The 27,247-nt window shown below is 41.6% G+C and overlaps 1 protein-coding gene across 3 annotated transcripts in view; it reads right to left on the reverse strand.

Annotated features, from left to right (window-relative positions):
• LOC121292802 (inverted formin-2-like) overlaps positions 1 to 27,247 on the reverse strand; it is a 76,273-nt gene that overhangs the window by 21,669 nt on the left and 27,357 nt on the right. For all 3 annotated transcript variants that reach the window (XM_041215216.1, XM_041215215.1, XM_041215217.1), the window contains exons 4-16: positions 24,394 to 24,553; positions 22,211 to 22,244; positions 21,799 to 21,940; positions 19,963 to 20,104; positions 18,274 to 19,050; positions 13,905 to 14,050; positions 12,991 to 13,052; positions 7,778 to 7,880; positions 7,598 to 7,683; positions 3,087 to 3,187; positions 1,873 to 1,943; positions 1,400 to 1,507; positions 969 to 1,039 (exon numbers count right to left, since the gene is read on the reverse strand). In XM_041215216.1, the coding sequence (XP_041071150.1) occupies positions 969 to 1,039; positions 1,400 to 1,507; positions 1,873 to 1,943; positions 3,087 to 3,187; positions 7,598 to 7,683; positions 7,778 to 7,880; positions 12,991 to 13,052; positions 13,905 to 14,050; positions 18,274 to 19,050; positions 19,963 to 20,104; positions 21,799 to 21,940; positions 22,211 to 22,244; positions 24,394 to 24,553 (2,003 nt within the window). The remainder of the gene's footprint in view (positions 1 to 968; positions 1,040 to 1,399; positions 1,508 to 1,872; positions 1,944 to 3,086; positions 3,188 to 7,597; positions 7,684 to 7,777; positions 7,881 to 12,990; positions 13,053 to 13,904; positions 14,051 to 18,273; positions 19,051 to 19,962; positions 20,105 to 21,798; positions 21,941 to 22,210; positions 22,245 to 24,393; positions 24,554 to 27,247) is intronic.

A 27,247-nucleotide genomic window follows, 5' to 3' on the forward strand; every position in this document is an offset into this window, starting at 1 on the left:
CTCCCCTTCTCTCCGCCACTCTTTCCCCCCACTAACTTTCTCCCCCTTGCCTTGCCACTTTGTCCCCCTCCCACTTTCCCTCTCCAGGGGATCGGAGAAGTCTGAGAGCGGGTGGTTGGCGAGGCACAAGGCCCAGAGACTGGAGGGAGAGGGCATGGGGTGGGGGCAGCGGGAAAGAGTTTGGAGACTGGAGGGACAGGGCAGCTAGAGAGAGTTTAGACCATGAGATTGGGAAGGGGGAGAATTTTAGATCCCGAGATCTGTGGGGTGGGTGGTAGAAAGTATAGACCCCCAGGACTAAAATGAACTAAAAAACTAATAGGGATCAGGTGGTGTTGTCAAGCATGTTCTGTATAGTGGAATGATTTTTTGGACTAAATGAAAAATCTCTGAATTCATTCAGTTTAAGTAATGAATTTCCTTGTATTTTTCAATGCAGACTACTGAGTGCATTTGATAGTGCGCTCAAAGCTGTCAAATTTGATGTCAAATTCATTCCAAATTTGATGTCAAATCGTAATTGAGAGGAATAAGCACACTTGTAAAGAAAAAATGATGTCAAGATTTATCAGGTATGGATAGCTGCAAATGTTAGTGGGATGAGATTTAAACTTGGACCTTCTTCCCAGGCCCCAAAAGTTGCACTTTTAAACAAAATTTTTGATTCCCAAAGGAGGTGCTTTAATTATCCTCAAACATCGTAGCTCCAAGATTTTTCTAGCAGAAATGTGCAAAATCAAATAACAATGAATGTGTTGGAGAATCAACAATCAATTTACTTTACAATAATATTATGCAATTGTCTCTGTTCAGTTCTTGTTGGTGAAATCCAATTCTTTAGGACAGTATAAAGGAGTTGGTTTACAGTTATGTTTAATAAAACAAACAGTCATCTTCGCCACTATTTAAGAAAACAGCAGTGTTAAAAGCTACATAGCTATTAAGAATAATCCAAATGGTTGTCTTACCCGCCTGCTTTTGAAACGGTTTCTAGGTCAGCAGGAAGATTCAGAAGGTCTGGATGGGATTCCTCAATCTCCTTGAAAATTTGGAAAACAAAATTAAGTCAGATATTAATCAACATTAAAAAATAGAAATACAGTTGTGAAAGATACTATAGTAGAAGGGTCTGATATATACAGGGTTAATGTGAGGCTGAGTACAGAACCGCTCACACAGTGATGAAAGAAGGCACATGACCATAGAGATAGGGCAAATGTGGTGCCGGCCAGAGACATTAAGACTGCGACATGGAGCTGGCTCCTTGCCTGTATCCTTTGCTGTATACATGTATATAGTTACATGCAGTTGATAAAGATTTGCTGTTAACATTAACAAGACTACGAAGGCTTTTTTAAAAGACACGTTCTGTAACCAGAGTCATTACGACAGATGTCACCTCAATCATGTGATGGAGCAATGTGATCCGGGATTGGTTTGCTTTCGTTTCAGTTAGTTTTAGCAGAGTGTTTATTTTAAAGCCGTCTGCATTGCCTGTGTGACTGCCCTGAGAAAAAAAGCCATAAAAGTACATGTTAAAATATACACACAAATGCAATGAAAGTTATCTGCAAACACATTTGTTACACACCATGTCATCTGAGATATCTTTTCTAATTTTGTACACCTTCCAGGGCAATTGTCTTTCACAACAATTAGAGTTTTTTTGGTTTATTGTAAATAGTGTACAAGGAAAAAGTATTGAATTTTTGCAAAACTTATTTAAAAAAAAGACCAATCATTAACAGTGCAGCCTAATAACAAGTTCATTATCTATTTCCAATAATTCATTTTATTTAAATCGAAGCAAAGTAGCTTCCTGGAAGACGCAGTGTAAACCAGTAGATTTTATATAGTTCACAGAATACGTACATAGTTAAGGAAGTTTCCAATTTTAAGAATCAGGTCACAGAAGAGGGGTAATCTTGTAGCAGAAAGAAGATCTATTCAAAAGCAAAGAACAATTTTAAATACTTCATCCTGCTAATGTTAACTTGATGATTATATTTGACCTGGTGATTTTGAAAGGTCACATAATGATTCTCCATTGTGCAAAACCTTCTATAGAATTTTTTTTTTAAATTAGCAAATTGGTTTTCGTTTGGACTTTATCATTCTTCTTAAGCCTTGTACTCACTAACCTTTGTCAGCTCTCAATCAGAAAATGCTTAGATTTTGAAATTCTTACCCTTGCTTTCAAATTCCTTCATGGCCTTAAGTCACCCCATTTCCATTACCTCCTCCAGCCCTACAAGCCTTCAAGATCTCTGCATTCCACCTATGCTGGTTTCATGCATATTGCTAATTTTCATTGCTGCGCCCGTGGTGGCCCTGTCTTCAGCTGGCTCAGCATTAAGATCCAAAATTTGCTCTATAAATCTCATCGTCCCCATCTCTCGTTCCTCCTTTAACATGCTCGCTAAAAACCAGCTCTTTGACCAAGCTTTTGGACACCTTCCCTATATTTTCTTATGTAGTTTGGTTTGGTGTTTGATAAGCAATACTGTGCAGCATCTTGTGATATTTTACTAAATTAAATGCGTTATATATATGCAAGTTCTTGTCATGTAGTAGGGCATTGTGTAATTACACAAGACATCATCAAACAACCACTAACCACTTTGCTATGAACACATATCTCTGTTCAGTAAACATTCATATCTACCTTTAAGAGTGCTTATGATAGCAACAAAATGTTAAGTGTTTACTTTTGATTAGAGATGTGGTGATTAAGTTGAAAGAATGTCATGCTTACTAAACAAAAGGTAACTAGGCAGATGATGGTCTTGAAGTTACTTAGAAACAAAATCTAAAATGTGTGATGTTTGAAAGAGAGTACAGTATTTTATTTGAATACTATTTTGCATCCGTCAAATTGAGGTTAGTGATGAGCACAAGGTCATGAATGGGCAACAAGCAGCTGTAGTGCTATTTTGAAGTCAATGCTGGAGTATACTGCACCAACTCATATGCATGATGGCATTAACTTTCTAACCTCTGATCAGCCACCACGTTGTTCAGATGCTTGTTGTACTCTATAATTTAAATATTAACCCCAGATGTGCCATGTTTACCACTGAACCTACCTTGACAAGCAGTTTTAATTAGTTCTGCCCTTGGATGGAGCAATTGCAGGGTAACAGTAGCCTCTTCACATAGTAACATGCAGTCAATCCTTAGCTGGTAGCTGTGGTAGAGCAAGGCAAAGAAATAAAAAAACTGAATTGAGACTGCAAAACTAGAGAACATTTGTAGAAAGCGATCAAGTCTCAAGCAAATGAGAGGTTAGGAGCTACTTTTGCCTCATTTCATTAGAATTTGAAAAATACTGAAAAAAAATTGAACAGAAAAGTAAGACAGTACTTGATATTTGTAATAAAACAGTTAACATTAGATTAATAAAAAAGAAAAATCTGATTAAGAAGAATCAAAATAACAAATATAAAGAAAATGCTAAGAATACAATGATTTCCTACTGCTTGAACTATGGGAAAATTCCACCATTTAAGGTGACTGGTCCATAATGTATAATATGGAATGCAAATGTGAATTTTGCTCCAACTTCCTCTGGAGATCAGGACAAAAAAAAAAGTTCAAAATATTTCCTCAGGAAGTTAAATGGATTGGGTAGCGTCCAAGATAAAACAGATTTTATGTGATTTGTGGAAACAATGTATGTGATTTGTGAGCTTGTCTACTGTTGAATGTTAAGGAGGAATGCATCATTAATGCCTTCCCAAAATAATTTTGATTTTATGAAACAAATAACAACACACCCATTTCTTGAAGTCACTATAAAATAAATGTTTTACTTTACTCTTTATCAATGTTTAGTTTCATGTATATTAAGCATCTTATGTAATAAGTGAAACTGAAGTGACTGTATGCTAGAAATAAGTACTATTGCAGATAAAATGTATGTTTCCGATTCAAAAAGTACATTTTACATACAGAATAAGTCAGTCAAAATAGTGATTAAGTTAATTGTAATATAATTATTCCTTGGAGTTTGTGAGACTTCCAAGCTTAATATTTTAGCCGCTTAGCACATCAGGGCCATCTAACTTTGGTAACCTTTTGTTTTGACTGTCTATATTTTCCAGTAGGTTATATATCAAGTGTAACTAAAGTATTAATTGGTATTCATAAGTTTTCATCAAGCTTTCTGCACTTGTAAAATTCTAATGGAATGTGAAATAACTGAGGAAAGGTTTCTGCCATTTATTGTTTATAGCAAAATCATAAAGATGCACTTTATGTACAGACAAACAATTTCACTCGAAATAAACAGCAGAAATCCTCCCTCTCTTCAGTGCATGAGTTGGAAAAGGAAAGAGGTTTAAGCAACGTTTTAAATACAAATTTAAACAAACAAAAATTCGATTTCCTATTTATTTCTACACTGTGTTGGTTTATTCTTGTTTATTTCTTCCCTCCCACTCCTACCTAATTGTAACTATATGGTAGAACAGAATATAAAAGGAGAGATAATGGGAGCTTGCCAGAAAGGTACATCAATAATCATGGGGGATTTTAATCTACATATAGACTGGAAAAATTATATGGGCAAAGGTAGCATAGATGAGGAGTTCATAGAATATTTTCGGGATATTTTCTTAGAATAGCACATTCTGGAGCCAACCAGAAAGCAGGCTATACTAGACCTGATATTGAGTAACAAGGTAGGATTAATTGATAACCTCATACTGAAGGCACCCCTAGCTAGCAGCAATCCTAATATGATTGAATTTTATATTTATTTTCAGGGAGAAACAAGTGTATCCAAAACTAGTATTTTAAACTTAAAGAAGGGCAATTAAGACGGCATGAATGCGGAGCTAGCTAAAGTGAACTGACAAATGGGGTTAAGGGATAGGTCAATAGAAGATCAGGGGCAGACAAATAAAGGGATACTTCAGAGTACACAGGAAATATACATTCCAATGAGAAAGAAAAATTCCAAGGGGAGGGCCCACCATCTGTGGTTAACTAAAACAAGTTGAAGACAGCATCAAATTTAAAGAAAAAGCATGTAATTACGCAGGTCAGAAGATTGGAAAGAATATAAAAGAACAAAGAATGACAAATAGATTAATAAGGAGGGAAAGATTAGAGTATGAGAGAAAGCTAGCTATTAATATAATGATGGACAGTAAGAATTTCTATAGATATTTAAATAATAAAGTGAGCATTGGTTCGATAGAGGGTGCATCTAGAGAACTGATGATGGAAAGTATGGAGATGGTGGATGAATTAAACAGGTATTTTGCTTCGGTCTTCACTATAGAGGACACAAGTAACATCCCAGAAATAGCTATATATCAGGAAATGGAAGTGAGGGAGGAACCTGGGAAAATTACAATCACCAAGTGAGTAGTATTCAGCAGATTGTTGGGGCTGTGTGCTGACAAATCCCTAGATCCAGATGGAATTCACCCTAATGTTTTGTAAGAAGTGGCTAGTGAGATAGTTGATGCATTGGTTTTAATTTTCCAAAATTCCCTAGATTCGGGAAGGTTCCATTAGATTGGAAAATAGCAAATATAACTCCTTTATTCAAGAAGGGAGAAAGAAAGCAGGAAACTACAGGCCAGTTAGCCTAACATCTGTCATAGGGAAAATGTTAGAAGCTATTATTAACAATGTTATAGCAGGGCACTTAGAAAAATTCAAGGTAATCAGGTAAAATCAACATGGTTTTGTAAAAGGGAAATCATGCTTAACCAATTTATTGGAGTTTTTTGAAGCAGCCACATGTACTGTGGATAAGGAGGAAACGGGTGGATGTACTGTACTTAGATTTCCAGAAGGCATTTGATAAAGTGCCACATCAAAGGTTATTGCAGAAAATAAATGCTCATGGTGTAGTGGGTAATATATTGGCATGGATAGAAAATTGGCTAGCTAACAGGAAGCAGAGAGTTGGCATAAATGGGTCTTTTTCTGGCTGGCAGGATGTGACGAGTGATGTGCCACAGGGATCAGTTCTGGGGCCTCAACTTTTTACAATTCATATAAATGACTTGGATGAAGGGACTGAAGGAACGGTTGCTAAATTTGCTGAGGACACCAAGATAGGTAGGAAAGTAAGTTGTGAGGAGACCACCAGGAGGCTACAAAGTGACATAGATAGGTTAAGTGAGTGGACAAAGACCCTCAAAAGGAGTATAATGTGGGAAAATGTGTAATTGTTCATTTTGGCAGGGAGAATAAAAAAGAAACAAAAACAAAAATTGCTGGAAAAACTCAGCAGGTCTGACAGCATCTGTGGAGAGAAGGAGTTAATGTTTTGCGTCCAGATGACTCGCCTTCAGAACTGAAGAGAAGTTGAAATGTGGTCGCGGGGGTGAGGCAGGGGGACACACACACACACACACAGATGAAGCTGGATAGAAGGCCAGTGATAGGTGGAGGCAAGGGAAAGATTGTGATGGATGTCATAAACACAAGGTCAAAGGGGTGTTGATGGTGGTGATAGTGGCTATAGGAGGTGTGAATGGTGACATTAAGGGTAGAAATCAGGATGTCACTAAGCAAATGGGGATATACAACCAGCCCGACAACTTGTGAATGTGGAACTGAGCCACAAACTATGCAACATCTCCTGCAATGCCTATCGCTAGAGGAATCCTGCACTGTTGCAGATCTTGCCAAATTCAACAACAAGGCGCAAAAATGTGTCCAGTTCTGGCTGGGCCATGTATAGACTGTCCGTGGACACGACAAAAAAAAAAAAAATTTAATAAAAAAAATTAAAAACAAATTGGTCTCCTTATTTAAAGAAAGATGTAAATGAGTTAGAAGCAGTTCAGAGAAGGTTTACTTGACTAATACCAGGAATTGGCGGGTTATCTTACAAGGAAAGGCTGGTTATCTTATAAGGAAAGGCTGTACTGGTTAGGTTTGTATCCACTGGAGTTTAGAAGAGTAAGAGGCGACTTAATTGAAACCATTAAGATCCTAAGGGTCTTGACAGGGTGGATGTGGAGAGGATGTTTCATCTTGTGGAAAAATCTAGGACTAGGTGTCACTGTTTAAAAATAAGGGGTTGCTCATTTGAGACAGAGATGAGGAGAATTTTTTTCTCTCAGGAGGGTTGAGAGTCTTTGGAACTCTCTTCCTCAAAAGGCAGTAGAAGCAGAGTCTTTTAATATTTTTAAGGCAGAGCTAGATATATTCTTGATTAACAAGGGGTGGAAGGTTATTGGGGGTAGGCAGGAATGTGGGGTCGAGGTTACATTCAGGTCAGCCATGATCTTATTGAATGGCAGAGCCTAGTGGCCTCCTCCTGCTTCTAATTCGTATGTACCTCTTATCTTGTCACTTTCTTCAGTTCCTTTTCCTGTTCAATTCTATTTTCTGCCCAGCTCCTTACCTGCTAGACCACTGCAATGCTTTATGATGTTAAAACTCATTTTAAAATCAGGAGGAGCTTGATTACATCAAATGTGTCACATAACTGGAAACTAATTTTCCCTAATTATGAGTTGCAATGACATTTCGGGTGGATAATGTTGGATGAGCAACCAGCAAATGTATCTGAAAAAAAACTTGTATAACAGACCGTGTGTACACAAGAGGCACCAGTAATACATACCAAGGAACATCAAGGAGGAGAAGGTAGAAGTGATCAGCACTTGCTAATTTTTCTTTTTCTCCTTTGTAAGCCTTTATATTTTCTATCTGTACATGGAATGAATTTGAAAAAAAAGTTATGTCTGAAATAATATTGACCCACTGTTCATCAGATCTGGTATTCACTTCCTTGTCAACTTACCTCATTATTCTCTGGCAGTAGTTTCTGGAGTTGCTTTAAAACCTCTACATCAAATTTAGATCGGTCCCCTCTCCTGATCATATCAGTCACTTTTTCATCAGAACTAATAAAACATTGAAAAATTAATCTTTCATCACATCATAGTTTTCTCACAATTCTAAGCAGCAAACTGTATATATCATCACAGTTTGCCCAGTTTTAAGGAAAATATTTAGTTTCCAGGCCAGCAACATAATTAAAATTTAGCTATAGAATATCTGCAAGGCCTTTATGAAATAGTTGTCCCTACAGTTTGCTTTGGTGAGCCCCACTTCCAATTGATTGTGACAGCTAACGCACAAGAGTCAAAAATCCGAATCAGCTAAGGGATCAGTTCGGTGCACCATTGACACATGCTAATTAAATCCGGGATCCCAAAAAAGCCACCTGGCCCCTTGAAGCCTATTGCCTGAGGAAGGCATGAACAAAAACCAAGGGCATCAGAACTGTAGTGGGACTCTTTCCTTGTGTATCTGTTGCAAACAAATAACAGCACTGATGGCGATTTGGAAACAGGGTTCAAAAGTACTGTGGCCTAAAAAAGCTAATGAAGCAAAAGGGCAAAATATTAGTTTGTGCACCCTTCTTTGGAGGTCATGCATTCATTAAAATTAAAAAGTAAAACAAGAGTAAGGGCTGGTGTTTAAACAGGAGTTCCCTTCCTCTAAGAAAGGTTGAAACAAATGGTTCAAAATGTGAGGGTGAGGAATTCACCCACAAATTTATACCAATATGGTACTGTAATGGTAATATTATTGAGTAAGTATAACCCAGAGAATGAGTGTAAATTTTACCATGGCAGTTAGAGAATTTGAATGCAGTTAAAAAAAAACTGGAAATAGAAAGATGATGGGCAGAATTCTCCCATCCAGGACTAAGTCCTGTGGTGGGGGTGAGGACAGGGAATGATCCCCATGGTGGAATCCGACAGGAAATCCTGTGGTATCTCCCATCCCTGGCATCGTTAACTATGCAGCTGGGGATTTCACGACATCTTCTGTGACAGGGCAGGCTGGATGGCATGTGCCCCACTGTCATATCCGGACGCCCTTTTTAAAAAAGCACCCGGGCATCCACAATACACTAACACTGGGATGGTTGGAAGGGGAGCTGAGGGGCCAGCTCCTAAGTTTAGTGATGCCTCTCTGTGGGTCCTCCTGGATCGTGTGGAGGTCCAGAGGAATATACTTTTCCTGGCTGATGGGAGGAGGCCGCCGAGCAGGGAAACCAACACTGTATGGGCAGAGGTGGCGATGCTGTTGAGTGTCCAGGGGGTACACAAGTGGCCAGCCATAGTGTCGGAAGAGGATGAGCAACCTTATTCACTCCTCCAGGGCATGTCTCATCAGGATGGTCGCATAAGCACAAAGAAACCAATATGCCAGGGTACATGGGCCTCAGTGGCAACGGCATAGTCGTGCCTCACAGCCCCACTTCAGCAGTGGAGTGACCAATGTGCCTCCTTCCACCCTCCAACATACATGGAACTCTGCATGGAAGGTGGCGGGGGGGGGGGGGGGAAATAAACAAACTTTGGTGCAGACGGAACCAGCAACCTCTGCAAATCAGATGCCTGTCAGAGCCTTCTCCTTGCATGTGGATGGGCTCAGCGCTCTGGAGGGAGCTGGTCCACAACTCTTCTGAGAAATTCGCACCAGTGATGACCAGCCACACAAAACGGCTATCTTACAAGGGGAAGTACGATAAGTACAATGTCCCAATGCATGCAACATGCAACTCTTCTCTCTTTGGGAGGACAAGATCAATCACAACCACAGAGAGCAGCAGAAGGCAGGGGGCGTGTGCCCATATCTGAGGCCCCTCACTGAAGTAGACGAAAGAGCAACTGAGCTCGCAGGAGTGGAGTGGGAACATGCCATTGGTGTTGGGGAACTTAGACTTGGGGGCCCACCTAGTAAGAACTCATGCATTCTATAGAAACCAGAGGATCAAATGTGCAGCCATGTTGGAGGCAGCTGATGCTATCACTTGCACTCTGCTCTCTCACTTACAAGAAGAGGCCAAGCACTGAGCAGGAGGCCTCCCTGTCAGGCCTCAGCACCAGCACCAGCCCCAGCCCCGAGAGGAACCAGGAGAGAGGAGAAGACGAATGTTGCACACCTGTAGAGGTGTCACAGCAGATACCTACACCCTCCACCAGCTCGTGGTGGATATCAATGCTAGGTTAGGGTGTCACAATCTGGAGGTCACCGCACGTGTCCACAGCAGGAGGCAATTTCAGCGGAGTTCCTTGGCACTTGGAGGACTGCTAGCGAAGAGGCATCTGCGAGGTCCAAGTCAGATGGCGAACCTCTGGAATCAGCCTTCCAATTCATTGTGGAGAGTCAGCAAGAGGCCCAGTGACATCAGGCAGAGCCGAAGGAAACCCTCAACAGAGTGGCATGCAAGAAGGAGTCCGTCCACCTGCGCATATTGAGGTCTGCATTGGGAGGATGGCAGATGCCATGGAGATCCTAATTCAGCAGAGCGTCTAGTTTCTGCCAGAGATGCGTGCAGAGCTGCGTGAATTGCTGCAGTGGCAACACAAGGGGGCAACGGGGAACCTTGACCTCCCTCCAGGTGCGCTTTCCCCTCAAGGAGTCAGACCAGAGCCCTCAGACACCCAAAAGGAGGGGAAGCAGCAGCTGGACACCCCTGGGTCATCCACTCAGGGCTCTCAGAGGTTGTCAACACTCTCCAAACCCCCTTTGCTTGTGACCCCTTCAGCCTCATCCTGAGACCACTGAGGGAGCAGCTGGCCCACAAGAGGACAGCCAAAGGAAGCCAGGGCCCTCCAGGCTCAGCTCTCCAAAGGACGACTGCTGAAGTCATCAAAGGCAACAAGGCAAATGAGTCAGCAGGCTCTCTCTATCCCTGCTGCAGATGTCAGGGCAGCGCCTAGAAGAGTAGGCTTAGAAAAATCAAGAAATTTTGATCACATCTGGCTGCAAGGGTGAACACAATAATTGTCACAAATTAAACATCCACAAATATATTCACTTTCAAGAGAGGTCCCGGGGCGCAGTGCGTAGCGTCCCGACCTCTGACCCAGAAGCTCCTGCTAGGACTTGTTGGCCATTGAAGGATCTGATAGCCAGCCTGGGAATCCTCCTACCTGCACCCCAAAGGGGGGAAAAATGTGTGTGAAGATATGCTTAAAAAAATCTAATATTCAGTGCAGTTTGGCAGATTATACAATGAGTACATCATTAGGTAGCATTGAAATGTATTCACTTTCACTGCATAATGTCAACTGTTCTCTTTCAGAGTCCTTTTAAAGGTTTTGTGAGCGCTCCTCCCCACTCCACAAACAGTCCTCCTGCATACAGCCAACCCCACGAGCGACCGAATCTGCAGGGGGAATAGTCTGTTGAGGGCCTTTCAGAGCCTCATGCAAGCACTCTCCCACACACATCCAGCCTTCATCCATCAAGCTCATCTAACTGGTCCCTAACATTTTCAGTACTGTCTGGTATGGTTCTCTTTCAGTTAGCTGCATCTCTGCCCACATTGACCCAAGTCCTATGCAGCACCTGTGCCTGTCTAAAATGAGGCTCTGCTCACTTTTGATTTGACCAGCATGGTTACAGTCACATTCCTTCATGAACTCCCCCAACATTTCTCAGCCCCCAGTCACCCAAGTTCTTTCCCCATCACCACTGCCACCCACTGGCATCACCTCCCCACTGTCACCCTCCAGTCTGAACCCTTTTCCTTCAAGGATGTCCAAACCCACCCCCCCCCGCGTGTCCATCTCTGGGTCCCCACTGACAACCCTCACCAACTCTTCACCCGACACCATCGAACCCTCATCCTCCCTGGCTCCTTCTACTCCCTGTAGCCTGAACAATACCCTCCCATCACTCCCACACCCAGTTTACTCCCTAGGAGTCAACAATTGACTCCACCAACCATTCCCTCTGAGCACGTTCATCTGGACATTTGCCCCCTCTTCCATTCAGACATGAGCATTTCCCCCACCCCTTCAGACCTAGACATTTGCCCCCAACTCCCACTCCTTCGCCGCCCATCAGTACCACCTGCTGCCTTTCATCCAGCAGCTCAAGGATCCCATCCCCCAATGCCAAAGTCCCTGGAAGATGTTCGAGCCCATGGCGAAGTCCCTGGAAGATGTTCGAGCCCATGGCGAAGTCCCTGGAAGTTCTGAAGCCTCAGTGAAGTTGATGCTGCTGCGTGGAGTCCTCCCACCTTCCAAAAGCTGCTTCGAGGTGGAGCCATGAGGCTCCACTCATCCTGTGATACACATGTTCCTCCAGAGGCTTGGAGTTGTAGGCCTCCATCATCATCTTCTTGCTGGATGTCCGCGAGCCGAGCAAGGCCCTAAAGGTAATTCCTGACTTTTGCACACCACGCTGGTCCAGACGTGTTCTGGATCGGCGCATATACCTGCTGGCATCATAGAGAACCGAGTGTGGATTCTGTTGAGGCCTTCATTTGCATCCTATTAGCGAGATACAATTGGTTTTATGCCGGCCTCCAGTGGGATTCCCGATCCGCCATGGCGGGCAGCATCAGAAGATCCCGCTGTCAATTCACGTTGGCATGAAACCGATTTTTGGACCTCCCACCAAAATCCTCCCACCCTGCCCGCCACTGATCCTGCCAGCGGAGCCATGGGGGAATTCCACCCGATATCTATAGAAGTGGCCACGATTAGAATTAATGTCCTTTAGGGAAAGAAATCTGCCATCTTTATACCATCTGGCCTGTACGTCACTCTATTCCCAATAAATGTGGTGACTGTTAACTTCATGCCCTCTGAGACAACGGAATGGCTTGCTAAGTTAATTCAGACTGTTCCCGGTGATTCACAAAGGTTGCCAGCACCACCTTCTCAGGTCAGCTAGCGATGGGCAATAAATGTCAGTGACACTCTTACCTAAAGAAAGAATTTTTAAAAATCAACATCATGTGATGTATCACTGGCTGCAGAGCACACAGCAGAAGTGACAATAGTTTACAGTTTTGTTTTTTTAAATGATGTATGCAGAGCAGAGGTGCAAAAGTCATGCAAACATATTTTGGGTATATTGCCAACTGATTGTGGAATAAGAGTCAAAGCAAACTTGAAATGTAGTTTAACCATTTGATATTTTACAAAATGACCACACTAATAATTACATACAAATAAAATCTACTTTAAAGTAACTCACCATTTGAATTGCTTTAAAAATATGTTCAAGTTAAGGCTTTTCCTTGAATCTAGAAATGTGATCTGTGGTGGAGAGAGGGCAGAAATAAAGGAGTTATACATGGAAGTGTTTGCATTTAAATTACTGCCCTAATTCAACACAAGGGATCTTGAGGCTTTGGGGGTCTTGCCTGCTGACAGGAGAGCCAGGGGAGACCCACGCTGCCTCTTTTTAGGAGGGCTCGCCAACTCACAAACCAGTCAGGCAGTGGTGAAGCCACTGGTAGGCTTTCCCCTGGAATCAAGACCCAAGAGGCAGAGGCCTTGCCTACTGAGAACTTCCAGCTACTTGGAGGCCGGCAGCTCATGCTCAGCATCACCAGTGGGGAGACCATGGCTGCTGCTGGTGGTGTTATGCGCAAGAGTCCCAGGGTCATGGACTGACCCAGGCTACAGGCAGAATGAGAGGGTAGGGGGATAGCGGTTGGGGGAGGGGGGGGGTAGAAGATTGTGGGGAGAGGGGTGCAGGTGGCTGAGCAACAATGGCAGGGTGTTGGCTTACTGTAGGGCCCCCTGATGTCGAGTCCCTTGATCAGACGGGGAGTGCCTTTGATCACCACCCCACAACCCCACCCCATGAGATGACAAGCAGCCGACACAGATTTACCTGTTGTGCACACCGCACGGTGACAGGCTCATCTGCAGCTGGGTTAATACCATCAGCGGTGGGATGAGATCCTTGAGTGGTCATTAACTGGCCACTTAAGGGCCTCAAGTGATACCGGAGTGGAAAGGTCCTCCCTCCCAGGAACTAATTCGGTGGAGGTAGGTGGGCAGTGGGATTCTGGTACGTCGCCATCCCACCAAAGTACATGCCCTCCCCATCTCAAAGCTCACCACCAGCAAGTGCAGAAGATTCCACCAAGTGGCACTTGCCTCTTTTAGCTCCTTTTTACTGACAGTTCGCTGTTTCTGTTTTGGTTCTGATACTGGAAAGCAGAAGAGCTGCTCAATACTGGTATAATCAGGATCCAAAGGTGGTTCTTCATTTCTTTGGATGAACGACCATAAACAATTTTTCTCTGGAGAAGGAAAGAAAAAGGACTGATCAAAAGCAAGAATGGAACCAAGGTTTAATTATATAAATCTGTTAAAATTTAGGAGTGGGGGAGAAAATGTTGTCTTTTCTCTTATAATTTCTTTTATTAGCCTCTTCATGCCACATGTAAGGTCCCTGACCAAGAGGGCCATGACCTACTTATGTGTTTGCTACAATGGTTCTCAAGACAGCTGCTACCAAATATGCCTCAGAGCAACTTGCCCCCAACATCCTCTTCCTCCCTTCAGAGGCAAAATAGACTTCCCTCTGAAATTCCCCTATCTGCATGTATCTGATCAATATTTTGAAATTACATCTGCAAGGGCCATTTGGGAGGTTAAGACAGTAAAGTAAACACTACAGCAGGAGGTGTAGTATGAAGTTCTCTAAATAGGCATACAGAGAAAGAAATGGGTTCGGAAAATATATTATACTTTACATTACTTTAAAATGATGAGGGACTTCAAGAAGTCAAACATAAAATAACTTACAGCCTGTCAATGTAATACATTAATTCTTTCCTACTCGGTACATTGGAGAATGTACGGCTGGGATTTTCCGGTCCTGCCCATGAACAGGACACATCACGAGCGGGATGGAAAATTTGGACAGGCAGCCAAACATTCATCAACTTTGGGTGAGAATTTTGGAGCGGAAAATCCCAGCCCATCACCTTGTAGACTTGATTTGTTTGAGTTACTCAAACACTATTCACGCAGTTGAACTACTAAGTGATCATACCTGTAAGCACAATGACATTCAAACTGAAACTGTGTACACACAGAGCTAAATTCTCAGAAACTATGCCACAGAGGCAAACTTCAAGTGTCTGTGGTCCGAGCTAGGTGACAGACTTGGTGACGGCTTGGGGCGGTAGGGGGTGGATAGTGGACATTCTTGCAAAACATTCTGTAGGAGATGAAAGACTAATGCACACCCCTGCTCAGTGCTGCAAAAGCAAAATAAATAATATGCCCAAAGCAGATCAGCTATAACATTGAAAGGGACTTAAGAATGAGGTAAATTCCTAAAGCATGTAGAGGGAAAGGAGGAAAAGACAATTACAAGGCTATAGAGAAGCTTTATGATGATTAGACTAAGGTGTTCAAAGATAGAACTAGAACAAGATATAGCAGAAGCTGAAAAACATAAAAAAAAATCTTCAATATTACTACTAAAGCAGTTCAAACCCTAAAGGACCCATTTGGAATTGAAAATGAGATCAATAAACATGTTAATAACTAATTCTGTGAGTTTTTCACATCAGGGAGGACATCAATAATATATCTTATATCATAAACATCATAGCACTCTGGGACTTTCATTGTACTGAAGCTAAGGGAACCCCAATGAACTATATGCCCAGATTCTTAGGGGTTTGTTATGTTCAGGGAGTCAATGAAGTCTGAAAACTGTAAATGGACAACAGTAGTTCCTGCATTGAAGTGACATATCTTGTATTCCAGACACATTAATCTGACCTCAATAGTTGAAATATGAATGAAGTCAATGAACAGAAGAATGAAAAATTAACTATGGCCAGAATCTTCGGCTTGGTGAGCGGGGGGTGGGGCCTGCTCACCATCGCATAAAACGAGACGTATTATTGGGCATGCGTCCCAATGTCATCGCGTGTCATTCCAATTTTCAGTTTGGGGGGCGTGCACCGGACTCGGCTACGCACCCGCCGAACTGTCAAAAACCTAACAAGGCCATTTAAAAACTAATCAAACCACTTAACACAGCTGCCCGTCCAACCTTAAGGTTAGGAGGCAGGCAAAGAGCCCAGGCGGCCTTCGTATTTTTCATGAAACCTCATCTACAGGCGAGATGAAATTTCATGAATGATTTATAAGTGAAATAAAGATTTTCATTAAAATTCATAGGCATATCCCAGCTCACGTGACACTGTCACATGAAGGGACATGTCCTAAATTATTTTTTTCTCTTTATTAAAATTTTTGAAACTCAAACTGACCTCCCTGAGACAGCTCTGTGCCTCAGGGAGATTTCTGCGTTCTTTCGCACACATGAGCGACAGAGCGCAGGCCCCGACTCAGCCTCCTCCCCCCGCCCGCACAGGTAGCGCTTAGCGCTTCCGGGTGCGCATCACACTGGGCGGGCCTTAATTGACCTGCCCACGCAAAACGGTGGTGTGCAGCTGATCGCAGGCGGCCCAACGCCCCTGACAGGGAAAAAATTCTCTGCTATATGAAGTTAAACTAATAAGTAACAGCCAACATGATTTCAGAGATGTAATTCAGCCTTAAGCTTTTATTTCCTCGAGGAGCTTACATTTCATAGATACTAGAAATAGGGAAAAGCAGTATGTTGTCGTGTGGGGAGGCCCAAACTATGTCTTTGTAGAATACCTAAGTGCATAGCATAGAATTCCCCTGCCCCCTCCACAATTCAGACTACATGAGATTGGATTTTAACACCTAAAAACTGGTGGGTTGGTGTCGTGTCAGACTGACCTGCTCACTTCCAGGTCCAATGAAAGTGAGACAAGGATCAGACAGCCAACCCGCTCCCAAGAGGCAGGTTAGCAATTGAATATTTTGGTGAGGCTAGTAGCCTCTGATTTAATCTGTTTTTAGAGTTAACTAAGGCTTGCTGAGTTTTCCCCATCTTCAGGAAACCCGGCAGCTGAAGGGAAGTCAGGTTTGGGAGAAATTAAATGCCTTTACAATACTTCTTGTGAGAGTATTTCATCCCAGCCCCTCCTCATGATACATTCCCTGGGGTCTGGGATTGGAACCTCCCTCCCCAGATCAGACAATCACACCTGGGCTCTGGAATCAGATCCTCTTCTCTTGGGGTCACGGATCAGATTTGGCTGGTCATTCAGCCTGCTCCAGAGAGCTTTCCACCTGACTGGAAGCCAAGGCTGATTTCCAGATGGGAAACTTGAGAAGGACAAAGGACGTTCACTGTGTTAAAGCTCCACAGCATATGAGGAAACCTGGATTTCTGCCTGAAACGTCACACCTCCTCTCACCTACTTAACACGTCCCTGTTAATATCCATAATAGGCCATAATGTTTAAATTAACATTCACTTTAACTTGCATATATCTTAAATTGTAAATGATAATGCACATTGGTATTTGAATTTTAAGATTTATCTTCCAAAATGATGCAACATTAGGGATGCAATTTTCAAAATTCATAGCCTGCAAAGTTCAAACAGGACAAATCAACTTGCAAAAAAAATAAAAATGCAAATAGAACAAAGTTGTTTCATGAGCAAGTTAGCAGGTTCGCAAGTCTTTAATGGCCTATAGTGTTTAGGTCAAACACCTAAAAGCCTTTGATAATGTACAACCTGAAAGAAAGAGACCTGTAAAGTCAGCTGGTAACAACAGGAAGGCATGGGTATGGATTATTATTTGGCTATAGGGGAGGAAGCATAAAACGTTGCTTTTGAGAGTGACTTTGAAATGGAGACAAATGTTGAGTGAGAAGCCCCAAAATCTGAGATTGGACCCCTGCCATTCAAGCGGGCACTTTGTCTAGAATCCCAACTGCATTGCAAGATAGTAAAATTCACAACAGCCACCAAATAGAGGGAGGAGGAGGAGAGACTGAATTCATGGGTGGGACAGAGCTTTTCAACAGAAAGTTAGTCAGAGGTTTTGGCTATCTTATTCCTTGCCAGGCCCAAACAGTGCAAAGTAGCAGAAAATAAAGCAAATAAAAATATTGTTAACAAGTCAGTTGAAGTTATGAAGTGCTATCCACAGGCTACACCTACAAGTACTACATAGTACTCAGGTCACTGCAGCAGTAGGGTAATGTGTCTGCGCTCATGCTAGTGGGATAAACTAAGATGATAAATTGGATATAGTTAACGATTCACCGGTTACAAGCATAAAATTCACCGCAGAGTAGCTAAGGATGGCCAACAGGCTACAGTTCGTTGTCAGGAAGAATAGTCAAAACCAGGACACTGGATTAATTCAAGATACAGCTAAATCTTGTAACGGAGATTGGTTATGGCTGGTATCTGGTGATGGGTGACAAACTATAGGTGAATTGGTTGGCAAGGTGTAGGTTTCTACCACCATATCACGGTTTATTAATGTACTCATGTAATTTGCACTGCCTTCCTGCTCATTTAAGTTTAAATTCCATTGGTTACTATATACTATCCTTCACAGTTGCACTAAAATTTGTTTGTGAGAAAGTTATTCCCCATACATACGTGAAGTCAATCTTGAAGGGATTTTCTGCCAGTTCAGCTTTTTCATCCGTAATGTTGGTTGATGAACTTGTCTTTTAGGTGGAGCATATGAACACAATAGACTGCCAGCTTGGTGAGCCACTATGGTTCCATCATTGGTAAATGCACCTGGTGGTGGAGGTGGGGGAGGAGGAATACTACCAGGGAGAGGTGGGGGAGGGGGAGGCGCACTGCCAGTGCCAGGGAGAGGTGGGGGAGGGGGAGGCACACTGCCAGCACCAGGGAGAGGTGGGGGAGGGGGAGGCACACTGCCAGCACCAGGGAGAGGTGGGGGAGGGGGAGGCACACTGCCAGCACCAGGGAGAGGCGGGGGAGGGGGAGGGGGAGGTGGGGGCACACATCTGACACCAGGGAGGGGTAGGGGAGGGGGAGGTGGGGGAGGGAGAGGCACACCGCCTGCACCAGGGAGAGGCAGGGGAGGGGGAGAGGAAGGTATACTGCCAGTGCCTGGGAGAGGGGGTGGAGATGGAATACATGGCTGAGTTGTACCAGCTAGAAATGGAGGAAGTGGAGGAGGGGGAGGGGGAGGATGCAGCACCTGGCTAGCTGGAAGTGATGCTGGCACTGATGAGCTTAACTTTTGGCTTACTTCAGTTGATATTGTAGACTCAGACAATTCTGTCTGTACACCTTTATCAACAGCCTTTTTACTAGCATTTTGCTTTACTGGCTGAACATGTCCTAACTTCTTTACTACAAGTCTTTCCATGATTGGGCCAACATCTTTCTCTTCATTTGCTACAAAGGAGGAAAAATAGAGTTGGATTAATGTTTTACCATGTTGCGATTATTTTGTCAAGCCATCTGAAGATAGGTCAATAATTTAAAATGTTTCCAGTCACATTTAAAAAGGAATTAATATCATTACAATAAAAGATTCCCCTCACTTGCTGAAGGCACTGACTTACACTCGATTATGAGTCCACAGCTATAGGCTGTTCTCTAGTACCATATTATCCTGTGGTAAGTGTGCATGTACAATTACAGGAAGAGATGAACACAGGATATTCAATTTGGGAACAGCAGACCAAATAGGATTTTCCCCCTTCCTAAACCAGGACCTATGAGGACCTGTGCTGCTCCAATTGCTATTCTAGCAAAGGTCAATTCTTTGGGCTCATGAGGAATCAATGCTAGGAACCACCTTGGCCTGCATATTCAGTACCACTCTGGGTACTGCATTTGCTCATTATATCATCAGGACAGCTCATCATATTACATTAAACACAGAAAAAATTACAGTACAGAAGGAGGCCATTTAGCCCATGTCTATTGAAAAAGTGGACCCAGCCTGAATCCACCTTTTAGCTCCTGATCTGTAGTGCATATTCAAATGTTTTTTTTAAACGTATTGAAGGGTTCTGCGTCTACAACCCATTCGCAGTGAGTTCCAGCCCCCGGCAACTGTTTGGGTGAAATAATTACCCCGCAAATCCTCTCCAATCCTTCTAACAATTACTTCAAATCTATACCCTCTGATTATTGACGTCTCTGTGAACAGAAATATGTCCTGCCTATCCACTCTATCATTGGTGATGGTAAAAATCAAGCTTAGTTCTTTCCCCACTCCCATCTCACCCGTACTTTGTGTTCTCTTAATGTCTAAGTATCATATATTTTCCAATATACGGTGAAAAAATCCTTCCTTACTGTCATCAGCAATTAGGATGGCTCTATTCACCAAGATTTCTAGTGCTTCCCAGAGCAGGGCACCGCTACTGTTAGATGGTTCCAGTTGCAGGAGCCCCTGGAGAATTGATAGTAGCTGAGAGGAGGCTGGAGAGGTGCTCACCTAGAATTAAACATAAAAGGTGAAAATACAGTTAAATAAAATCATAGACAGTTAAGCACAGAAGGAGGCCACTTCAAACTCATTCTGCAACCCCAGAAATATCTACTCACATCGCACTTTCCCATTCTTTATCTGTTCTCTAATACTTCTCTAATATATCAAACCCTCTCTTAAAAGCTGTGATTGATTGGTCTCCATATTCTAACAACCCTTCATGTGAAACATGCTCTTGCTACAGATTCCACTGGAGATATTTTTTTTTAAGCTTTATCCCACTTAAATCTTTTCAGAACCTTGAACTCTCTGATTATGATCCCCCTTAACCATTGCTGCTGCACTAAGTGTTTTCAAGTTTCTGGTCATAAATTATATCCTCTCATCCTTGCTGTCATCAAAGTAAATCAACATTTTGCCTTTCCCATCTCTCCCAACACTGTTTCTATAATAACGTATCCAAAACACACAACATGGCCTAAAGCCTTGCACAGTCATCATCACTTTGTTGCTTTTGTATTTAAGACCCCTATCTATAAAATCCAGAATCCCAATTCCTCTTTTCATGGTTGCTTCCACCTGCAATCCCACTTTGAAGATGTATGTATATCTGTATCTCCAGGTCATTTTCCCTTTACTCCATCCAGAATTCTTTTGTTTAGAGAAAAGTTGTTCAACTGAGACCTAAGGAAGGTCCCAAACTGTTCCATTATGCTCTATGCAGCACAATAACCAGAGTCTCACTTGCACTTGTATTTATTTGCTAGTTTTTCCTATTTGAATGTTGCAGAGAATTGTCTGTTTTAATTACTCTTGCTTCATTGATAGATAAATCAGATCTATTAGTGTCATCAGCTTCAGCTACAGATAAATTAATAGAAACATGGAATTAAACTGCAAGTACACTTCAATGTAGCTTTAAAGAGAAAAGGCTCAGGAATCCCATGATTCAAGGTATATGCTCATCTGTTTTGTTTCCCAGATCAAAGTAGTACATTTATCTTCAAACCTCAGTAGCAGTTCACAGTATTCAGCTGAACGCCAAAATGAGACAGGCTCCTTTAAACTCTGGGGTTCATAATTATCTAGAAATATGCTTTTAATTTGAAAAATTGGGATGCATTGGCAGGCAAATGTTTCATAAAATGGTATGTTAGGGCATCCACAGAACAAATCAAGAATTATAGTGCAATCACTCCAATTTTGTCAAGAGATAATCAACAGTGGATCACTATAGATATCACTTCACAATTCTCAACATTTGCCAAGTTATAAATGAAAATACAAAGATGGAGCACCTGTCATGTGTGCCACATCTAGTGGCTTATGACAACATTCTATAAGGGTGGGAAGGTGAAATTCAGAAACTAACCAGATAAGGGCATTTGCAACCAATAGGACTCTGATTCTAACCATTCAAGTAGTACCATTTAGTGCCAGTTTAATGATGACCTTATAAAAAACTTCCTAAATTTCTTCAATTTAGACCAGAGCAACTAGCTCTGCTAGATTTCAAGTAAATGACTAACAGTTCAATACCATATACTTTGACAATATTATGGGACTCCAGGACAATTAAGACAGAATTAAATGTCACTGAAAAATGTAAGTATTGCACACAACATAATAGTACACACTGATATTGAAGCAACGAAATAGTTCAGATTTTAAAAAGTAGCTACAGTAAACCAAGTACTTACTTTATTAAACAATGCTGCAAATACTGCTTGGTGACTGTTCATGTCAATGCCATCGTAGATTCTCATTAATTCTTCATCGTCATCTCCTTTGGCGTCTTCAAAGGTGATGCACTGGACCAATAGATCCTCATCATCTTTTTCCCTTAAGCAATACATAATCATACAGATTATGTTTGTGCATTTCCCTTGAGAGAAACACTGCTTCATTTATAAAGATCAGATAATACCATTTTGTTGCTTAAGCAGAGTCATCAAGCAAGATGAGAGTCAAACAAACATTTGTTCATAGCTATATTTATCACATAAAAATCACAATCCAAGATATGCATTAATTGATGGGTTGTGATCAGCAAATTTGAAAGCAAATTTAGGAAACATGAAATTAAATTTGCTAATACTGGACAACCCATACCTTAATAATGGCAGTAAATCCAACAGGTGGAGACCTAAAAGCAATAATGGTGTAAAATTATTTGGTATACAACAAATGCAATACAAGTGTCACACATTTGATTCAATTAATGTGGTTTGGGTGTCATGGTGGGGTTTCAAACCATTGTTTTTACAAAATGCTTGTGTGAAGCCACACTCAGCCTGCAGATACAAATTATATGCAAAGAAAGCCATGCCTTAAAAGTTAATGGTTGCTTAAAGAAACTAACTTAGCTTCTACTATTCCTACTTTATCCAAGACTTTGGATAGCTAATGTTGATTTTGTAATTTTAAAACATTTTTGGAAGTAAGCAGTTACTGTTGTGCACAAAAAACAGCTCCAATTTGAGGTGTGCATTCCGAGACACACCAGTACTGAAACTTCTCAGGTGTCACTTATTTAAACAAATGTGTATATTTTTCTAGCATTTAAAGTGACATTTCTCTTGCCTCACAATGCATTTTAAAATGACCGATATTGAAACAGCGCATTATTTATCTTTATACATTCTGAAGTTTTTTTTTAAGAAAATTAGTCTTGATTTGACATTTAGCAGTCATCAATTAAAATACACATTAACTAAGATTGTGTCTCTTTAAGGAAAGTTACCAATGGAAAAAGTCATGAACTGCTCAGAATCTGAAGCAATCCTTTCTGAATACTAATAGGAAGCCGGCTGAGGTATAATTGCTTAATTTAGGACTTCTGTCCGCTAGGTTTGTAAATGTCTTAAACACATAAGTAAAGTAAACACATAGAATAAAGTATTTAATTGTAAAAAGTAGAAGTTGAGTTGTAATTGGCTCCATGCATGAGCAGGTTGCACATTGCCTATTAGTATAGGTTAGAACAATATTGTGCAGAAGATGATTTTAAGTTTTGAGTTTTAGGTAATATGATTTGTAGGTATCTCTTTGCCATTGCTAAGTTTAGAAAGGGAAACATTTTACAGGGGAAAAGGTATTAAAGAATTTCAATAAAGTGAAAAACCAAATGATACAATGGGATAATGTACTATGACAGTGTTTAATCTGAAATGAGTTTAATTCAGAAATTTTAAAAAGCAGAAATTCCTAAGTTTTACAAGATTGTGTTAACCCATAAATTAAGATTTCAGAATCCTTTTGTGTTCAGTTCCAAAGCTGTGATAAAATAAACTATTACACTAGTTTAAAATGCTTTGATGAATTCTTTCTGCTCTTCTTTCGTTCTACCTTTTCCCAATTATATCTTTATCTATGCACATTCTAAAATACTTGCCTGAATTGATATTTTCTAGATCATTCTACCTTTTCCCGATTATATCCTTTTATTTTAAATTGTATTACAATATGCACATTCTAAAACACTTTACTTGCCTGATTTGCTGTTTTCTAGTTCCTAGCATCCATATTGAAAGTGAAATTTGGAAAATCTGTGAATTCACTGAAAGCTAGTTTTTGAGGTAATTATTAAAAAATTACTTTCATCAGAAAAAATTCTGACCACAGGACAATTTATTTTGTTCACAGGGCAGTAAGGAGAATTTAAGAAATATTTGTCATTTATTTTGATTTAAAGAAATCAATTGAACCACCAAATATAATGAGTCTTGTGTACTGATTTTCATTTTAATTTTTTCAAAAGCTTAATTTATATCACATGGGGTGCTCATGTAATTGTTCAAGGAAACTACACTTTTGTGAATTAATTTAGTCAATGGATTAGTAAAGTGAATACTATTTCCTCCAACACAATTATGGCTTCCCTGCTCTCAAATACCTCACAGAGCTCGAAATGCTCGTTTTTTTATATAAATGAACAGACCATTAAGAAGATGACAAGAGCCAACACAACTGCCATTCCAGAGAATTAACTTTCATTGGCAACTCTCTCTCAATCATGATGCACCTGCTCTACTAATCTACCAACACTTAAACAATTGCCGAGCCAGTGAACCAGTACACAGCTGTGGAGTGTGCCATTATTGTAAACCCCTCAACCTAACTGAGGGAATCTTGTTTTTAGTGACGTGCTGCTGAACTAACATTTTCCACATTTCATTATGTCTTGTGTCCAAAATCAGTAAGTGACTATAAATATTGTGTTTGTATTGTAGCTTTGGGGAACATGAAGCACAACGCAAGTTAAACTATAAGTAATTAAATGAAGAACATTGTACCTATGAATTCATTCCGAAGCTGTGCACGGAATGTCAGTTCCTCAGCACCCAGGATGATGGCATTGATGACACCCATCAGTGTTGCCATATATGGAATATTATCTGTGGTCTGGAGTTCATTCATGATCACGCTAAATCGATACTGCTGTCTTTTCACAGTCTGTCAAGAAAGAAACAAAGAAAATCAGATGTTATATAAAAATGTTTCTCATTAATGATTGTTTTGACTAGGAGGGGACAGTATGTGAGGAATGGGAACTTTTTGTAATGGGGTCAAGAAGGGAAGTTTGTTCAGCGATCTAGTGGCAATAGGGTTAAAGAAGCAGGAGATGGGTGATGTGGACAAGGCATGAAAGGGGATAGAGAAACTGGAGAAAGATCTGTAGATTCAGATCCATGGCTGATGCAGTGAGAGGCATAACTTAGAGGGAAGATGTTCATGAGTCACGTTTATTGTCAAAGGGAGTATGGAGGTGGGAGGAAAGATAAATTCAAAGAAGTAGTAGTGGGGGGAAAATGCCTGTGGTTATCTTTGCTCTCCAGGATGATCCTGGTTTAGGGAACAGTTTTGACAGAGGACAGGATGTCTAATAGTGTTTGGTACGGTTTTGACAGATCTGGTGATGGTTAACTATGGTAGATGTGTGCAAGATATGCTCAAGTTTACATCCTTTGGACTTGAAGTTGCACTGGGGGAATGACCAGAAAGGAAAGAGTAAAAAAATTTTACTGGTGACAAAAGCATCAGAAGTGGAAGTGAGGAAAGGGTTGAGTAGATCAGTAACATCAAAAATAGCATAGCAAATGCAAGGCCAAATGCCAGCTTTTAAAGTTTAATTTTAATTAACTTGAGTGACAGATTATTCTAGTGACAGACACAGAAGGAAGTGAAATTGGAAATGGGTGGGACAATTTACTTTTTACATTCAGGAAATGGATGGGTGTGGGTGTCACTGGCAAGGCCAGCATTTATTGCCCGGTCGTAAATATTCATGACAAAATGGCAGTGAACTGATTTTGGTGGCTCAGTGACTTGCTAGGCCACTTCAGAGGGCAGTTAATTGTTAATCACATTGTTGGAGCCACTTATGGGCTAGATCAAGTAAGGTTTTCAGAATTCCAGTGAACTAGATGGGTGACTCTTAGAAAATGGCCAATGGCCAGCAGCAGGCCTTTCCCTGGATCAAGGAGCCGGGGGGGGGGGGGGGGGGAGTGTGTGTGTGTGTGTGTGTGTGTGTGTGTGTGTGTGTGTGTGTGTGTGTGTGTGTGTGTGTGTGTGTGTGTGTGTGTGTGTGTGTGTGTGTGTGTGTGTGTGTGGGGGTGGGTGGTGGAAATTCCCTCTGCAGAGAGCTGCTGGCCGATCTGAAGCTGACAGTTCTCCATTGTAGGCAGGGCCACCATGAGTGGCGGTAGCTATCAGCAATTCACCTACCAGAGGCCCAGGGTCAGCAAGGGACCCAGGCCACAGGTGAGTGAGGGCAGGATGGAGCTTGCTGGCTGATGTGGAGGCAAAGGGTTTGGAAGAAAGGGGAAGGGGGTTGGTTGGCTCTCAGCGGCCCCAGTCCCCTTCCCAGTGCAGTATCCTTCAATCAGGCACTGACTGCTTGACAACAAGAGACGCCCACCTGGGAGCCTGCAAATAAACTTGGCATGGCGACTGTCCTGCCTCACTGTTGGTTGAATACCAGTGGCAGTGGGATCAGGCCCTTATATGAGTAATTAATACTCACTTAAGGGCCTCAATTGTTGTGGGGGAGGGGTGAGGGCATTAAAATCCATCCATTGGTACCAACAATGACAGAACAAATGCAGACTACCACTTGTTCATTGTGGAATGAGAACTTAATACCACTTGGCTCTCCTGAGGTTACTATAAAGTAAAGGGGCACTGTATGTGCCTTTTTTTTCCATTACAAGATCACAGTGCTATCTGATCATTTTACAGATAGCATTTAATCAGAATGTTTATAGGTTTTGAAATGAACCAAGGGAACTTACTACGTATTGAGTTCATTAGCATTGCAAAGGAAATTCACTTGCTCTGAATTTTAGGAATTTGATTTTTAAATTTTGATTAAAAGTGCATGTACAGCTGTGTCTGGGAATGGTTGCTTTACTTTTTTTTTGGTGCCTGGATGACTGTAACACTGTGATAGCTTGTCTGCACAGCCAATTAAGTTCAATTGGTAAAAATAGATTGCTTATACAGGATAATGCAGTAGTTTTAATCATTTTTTAGTAAGTAAGGTACTGCTGGTGGTAATCAGAAGAATTTGCGATAGCTCTTCCATATCATTTTGAGCCAATACAGCCTTGCACTGGCACTGCACTGCTGAATACATCAAGGGCAGAATATTGAGCTTGGCGGGCGGGCAGGCTCCCAACCCGGCTGGGCATAAAATTATGCTCCATGACATCGGATGAGCGTCCCGAAGTCATTATGTAGTCCTGCAATATTTTGTTCGGCGGGCGTGTGCTGGAGTTGGCAGTACGCCCGCCAACAATCAAAAGGCCTATTCAGCCCATTACAAAGGTTATTAAATTCAAATTCACGCTGCCAGTCCAATCTTACGGTTGGTGGGCAGGTGAAAACATCAAGTGGCCTTTGCACTTTTTAGGAGACCTCATCCAAGGGTGGGACGAAGTTTCCTAAACCACATAAAAATAAAATAAGTTTACACTTGAATTAAAAACATGTTCCTACAGGGTCATATGAGGGGACATGTTTTATGATATTTTTATTTTCTTCATTTTTTTTAAACAGCGTTTCATCTCCCTGAGGCAGCTCCATGCCACAGGGAGATTGAAGCGCTCTTTTGCGCACATGTGTGATGTTCACACTAGACCCGCTTGC

Source organism: Carcharodon carcharias, chromosome 20 (genome assembly GCF_017639515.1).
Source record: "Carcharodon carcharias isolate sCarCar2 chromosome 20, sCarCar2.pri, whole genome shotgun sequence".
NCBI classification, from domain to species: domain Eukaryota; kingdom Metazoa; phylum Chordata; class Chondrichthyes; order Lamniformes; family Lamnidae; genus Carcharodon; species Carcharodon carcharias.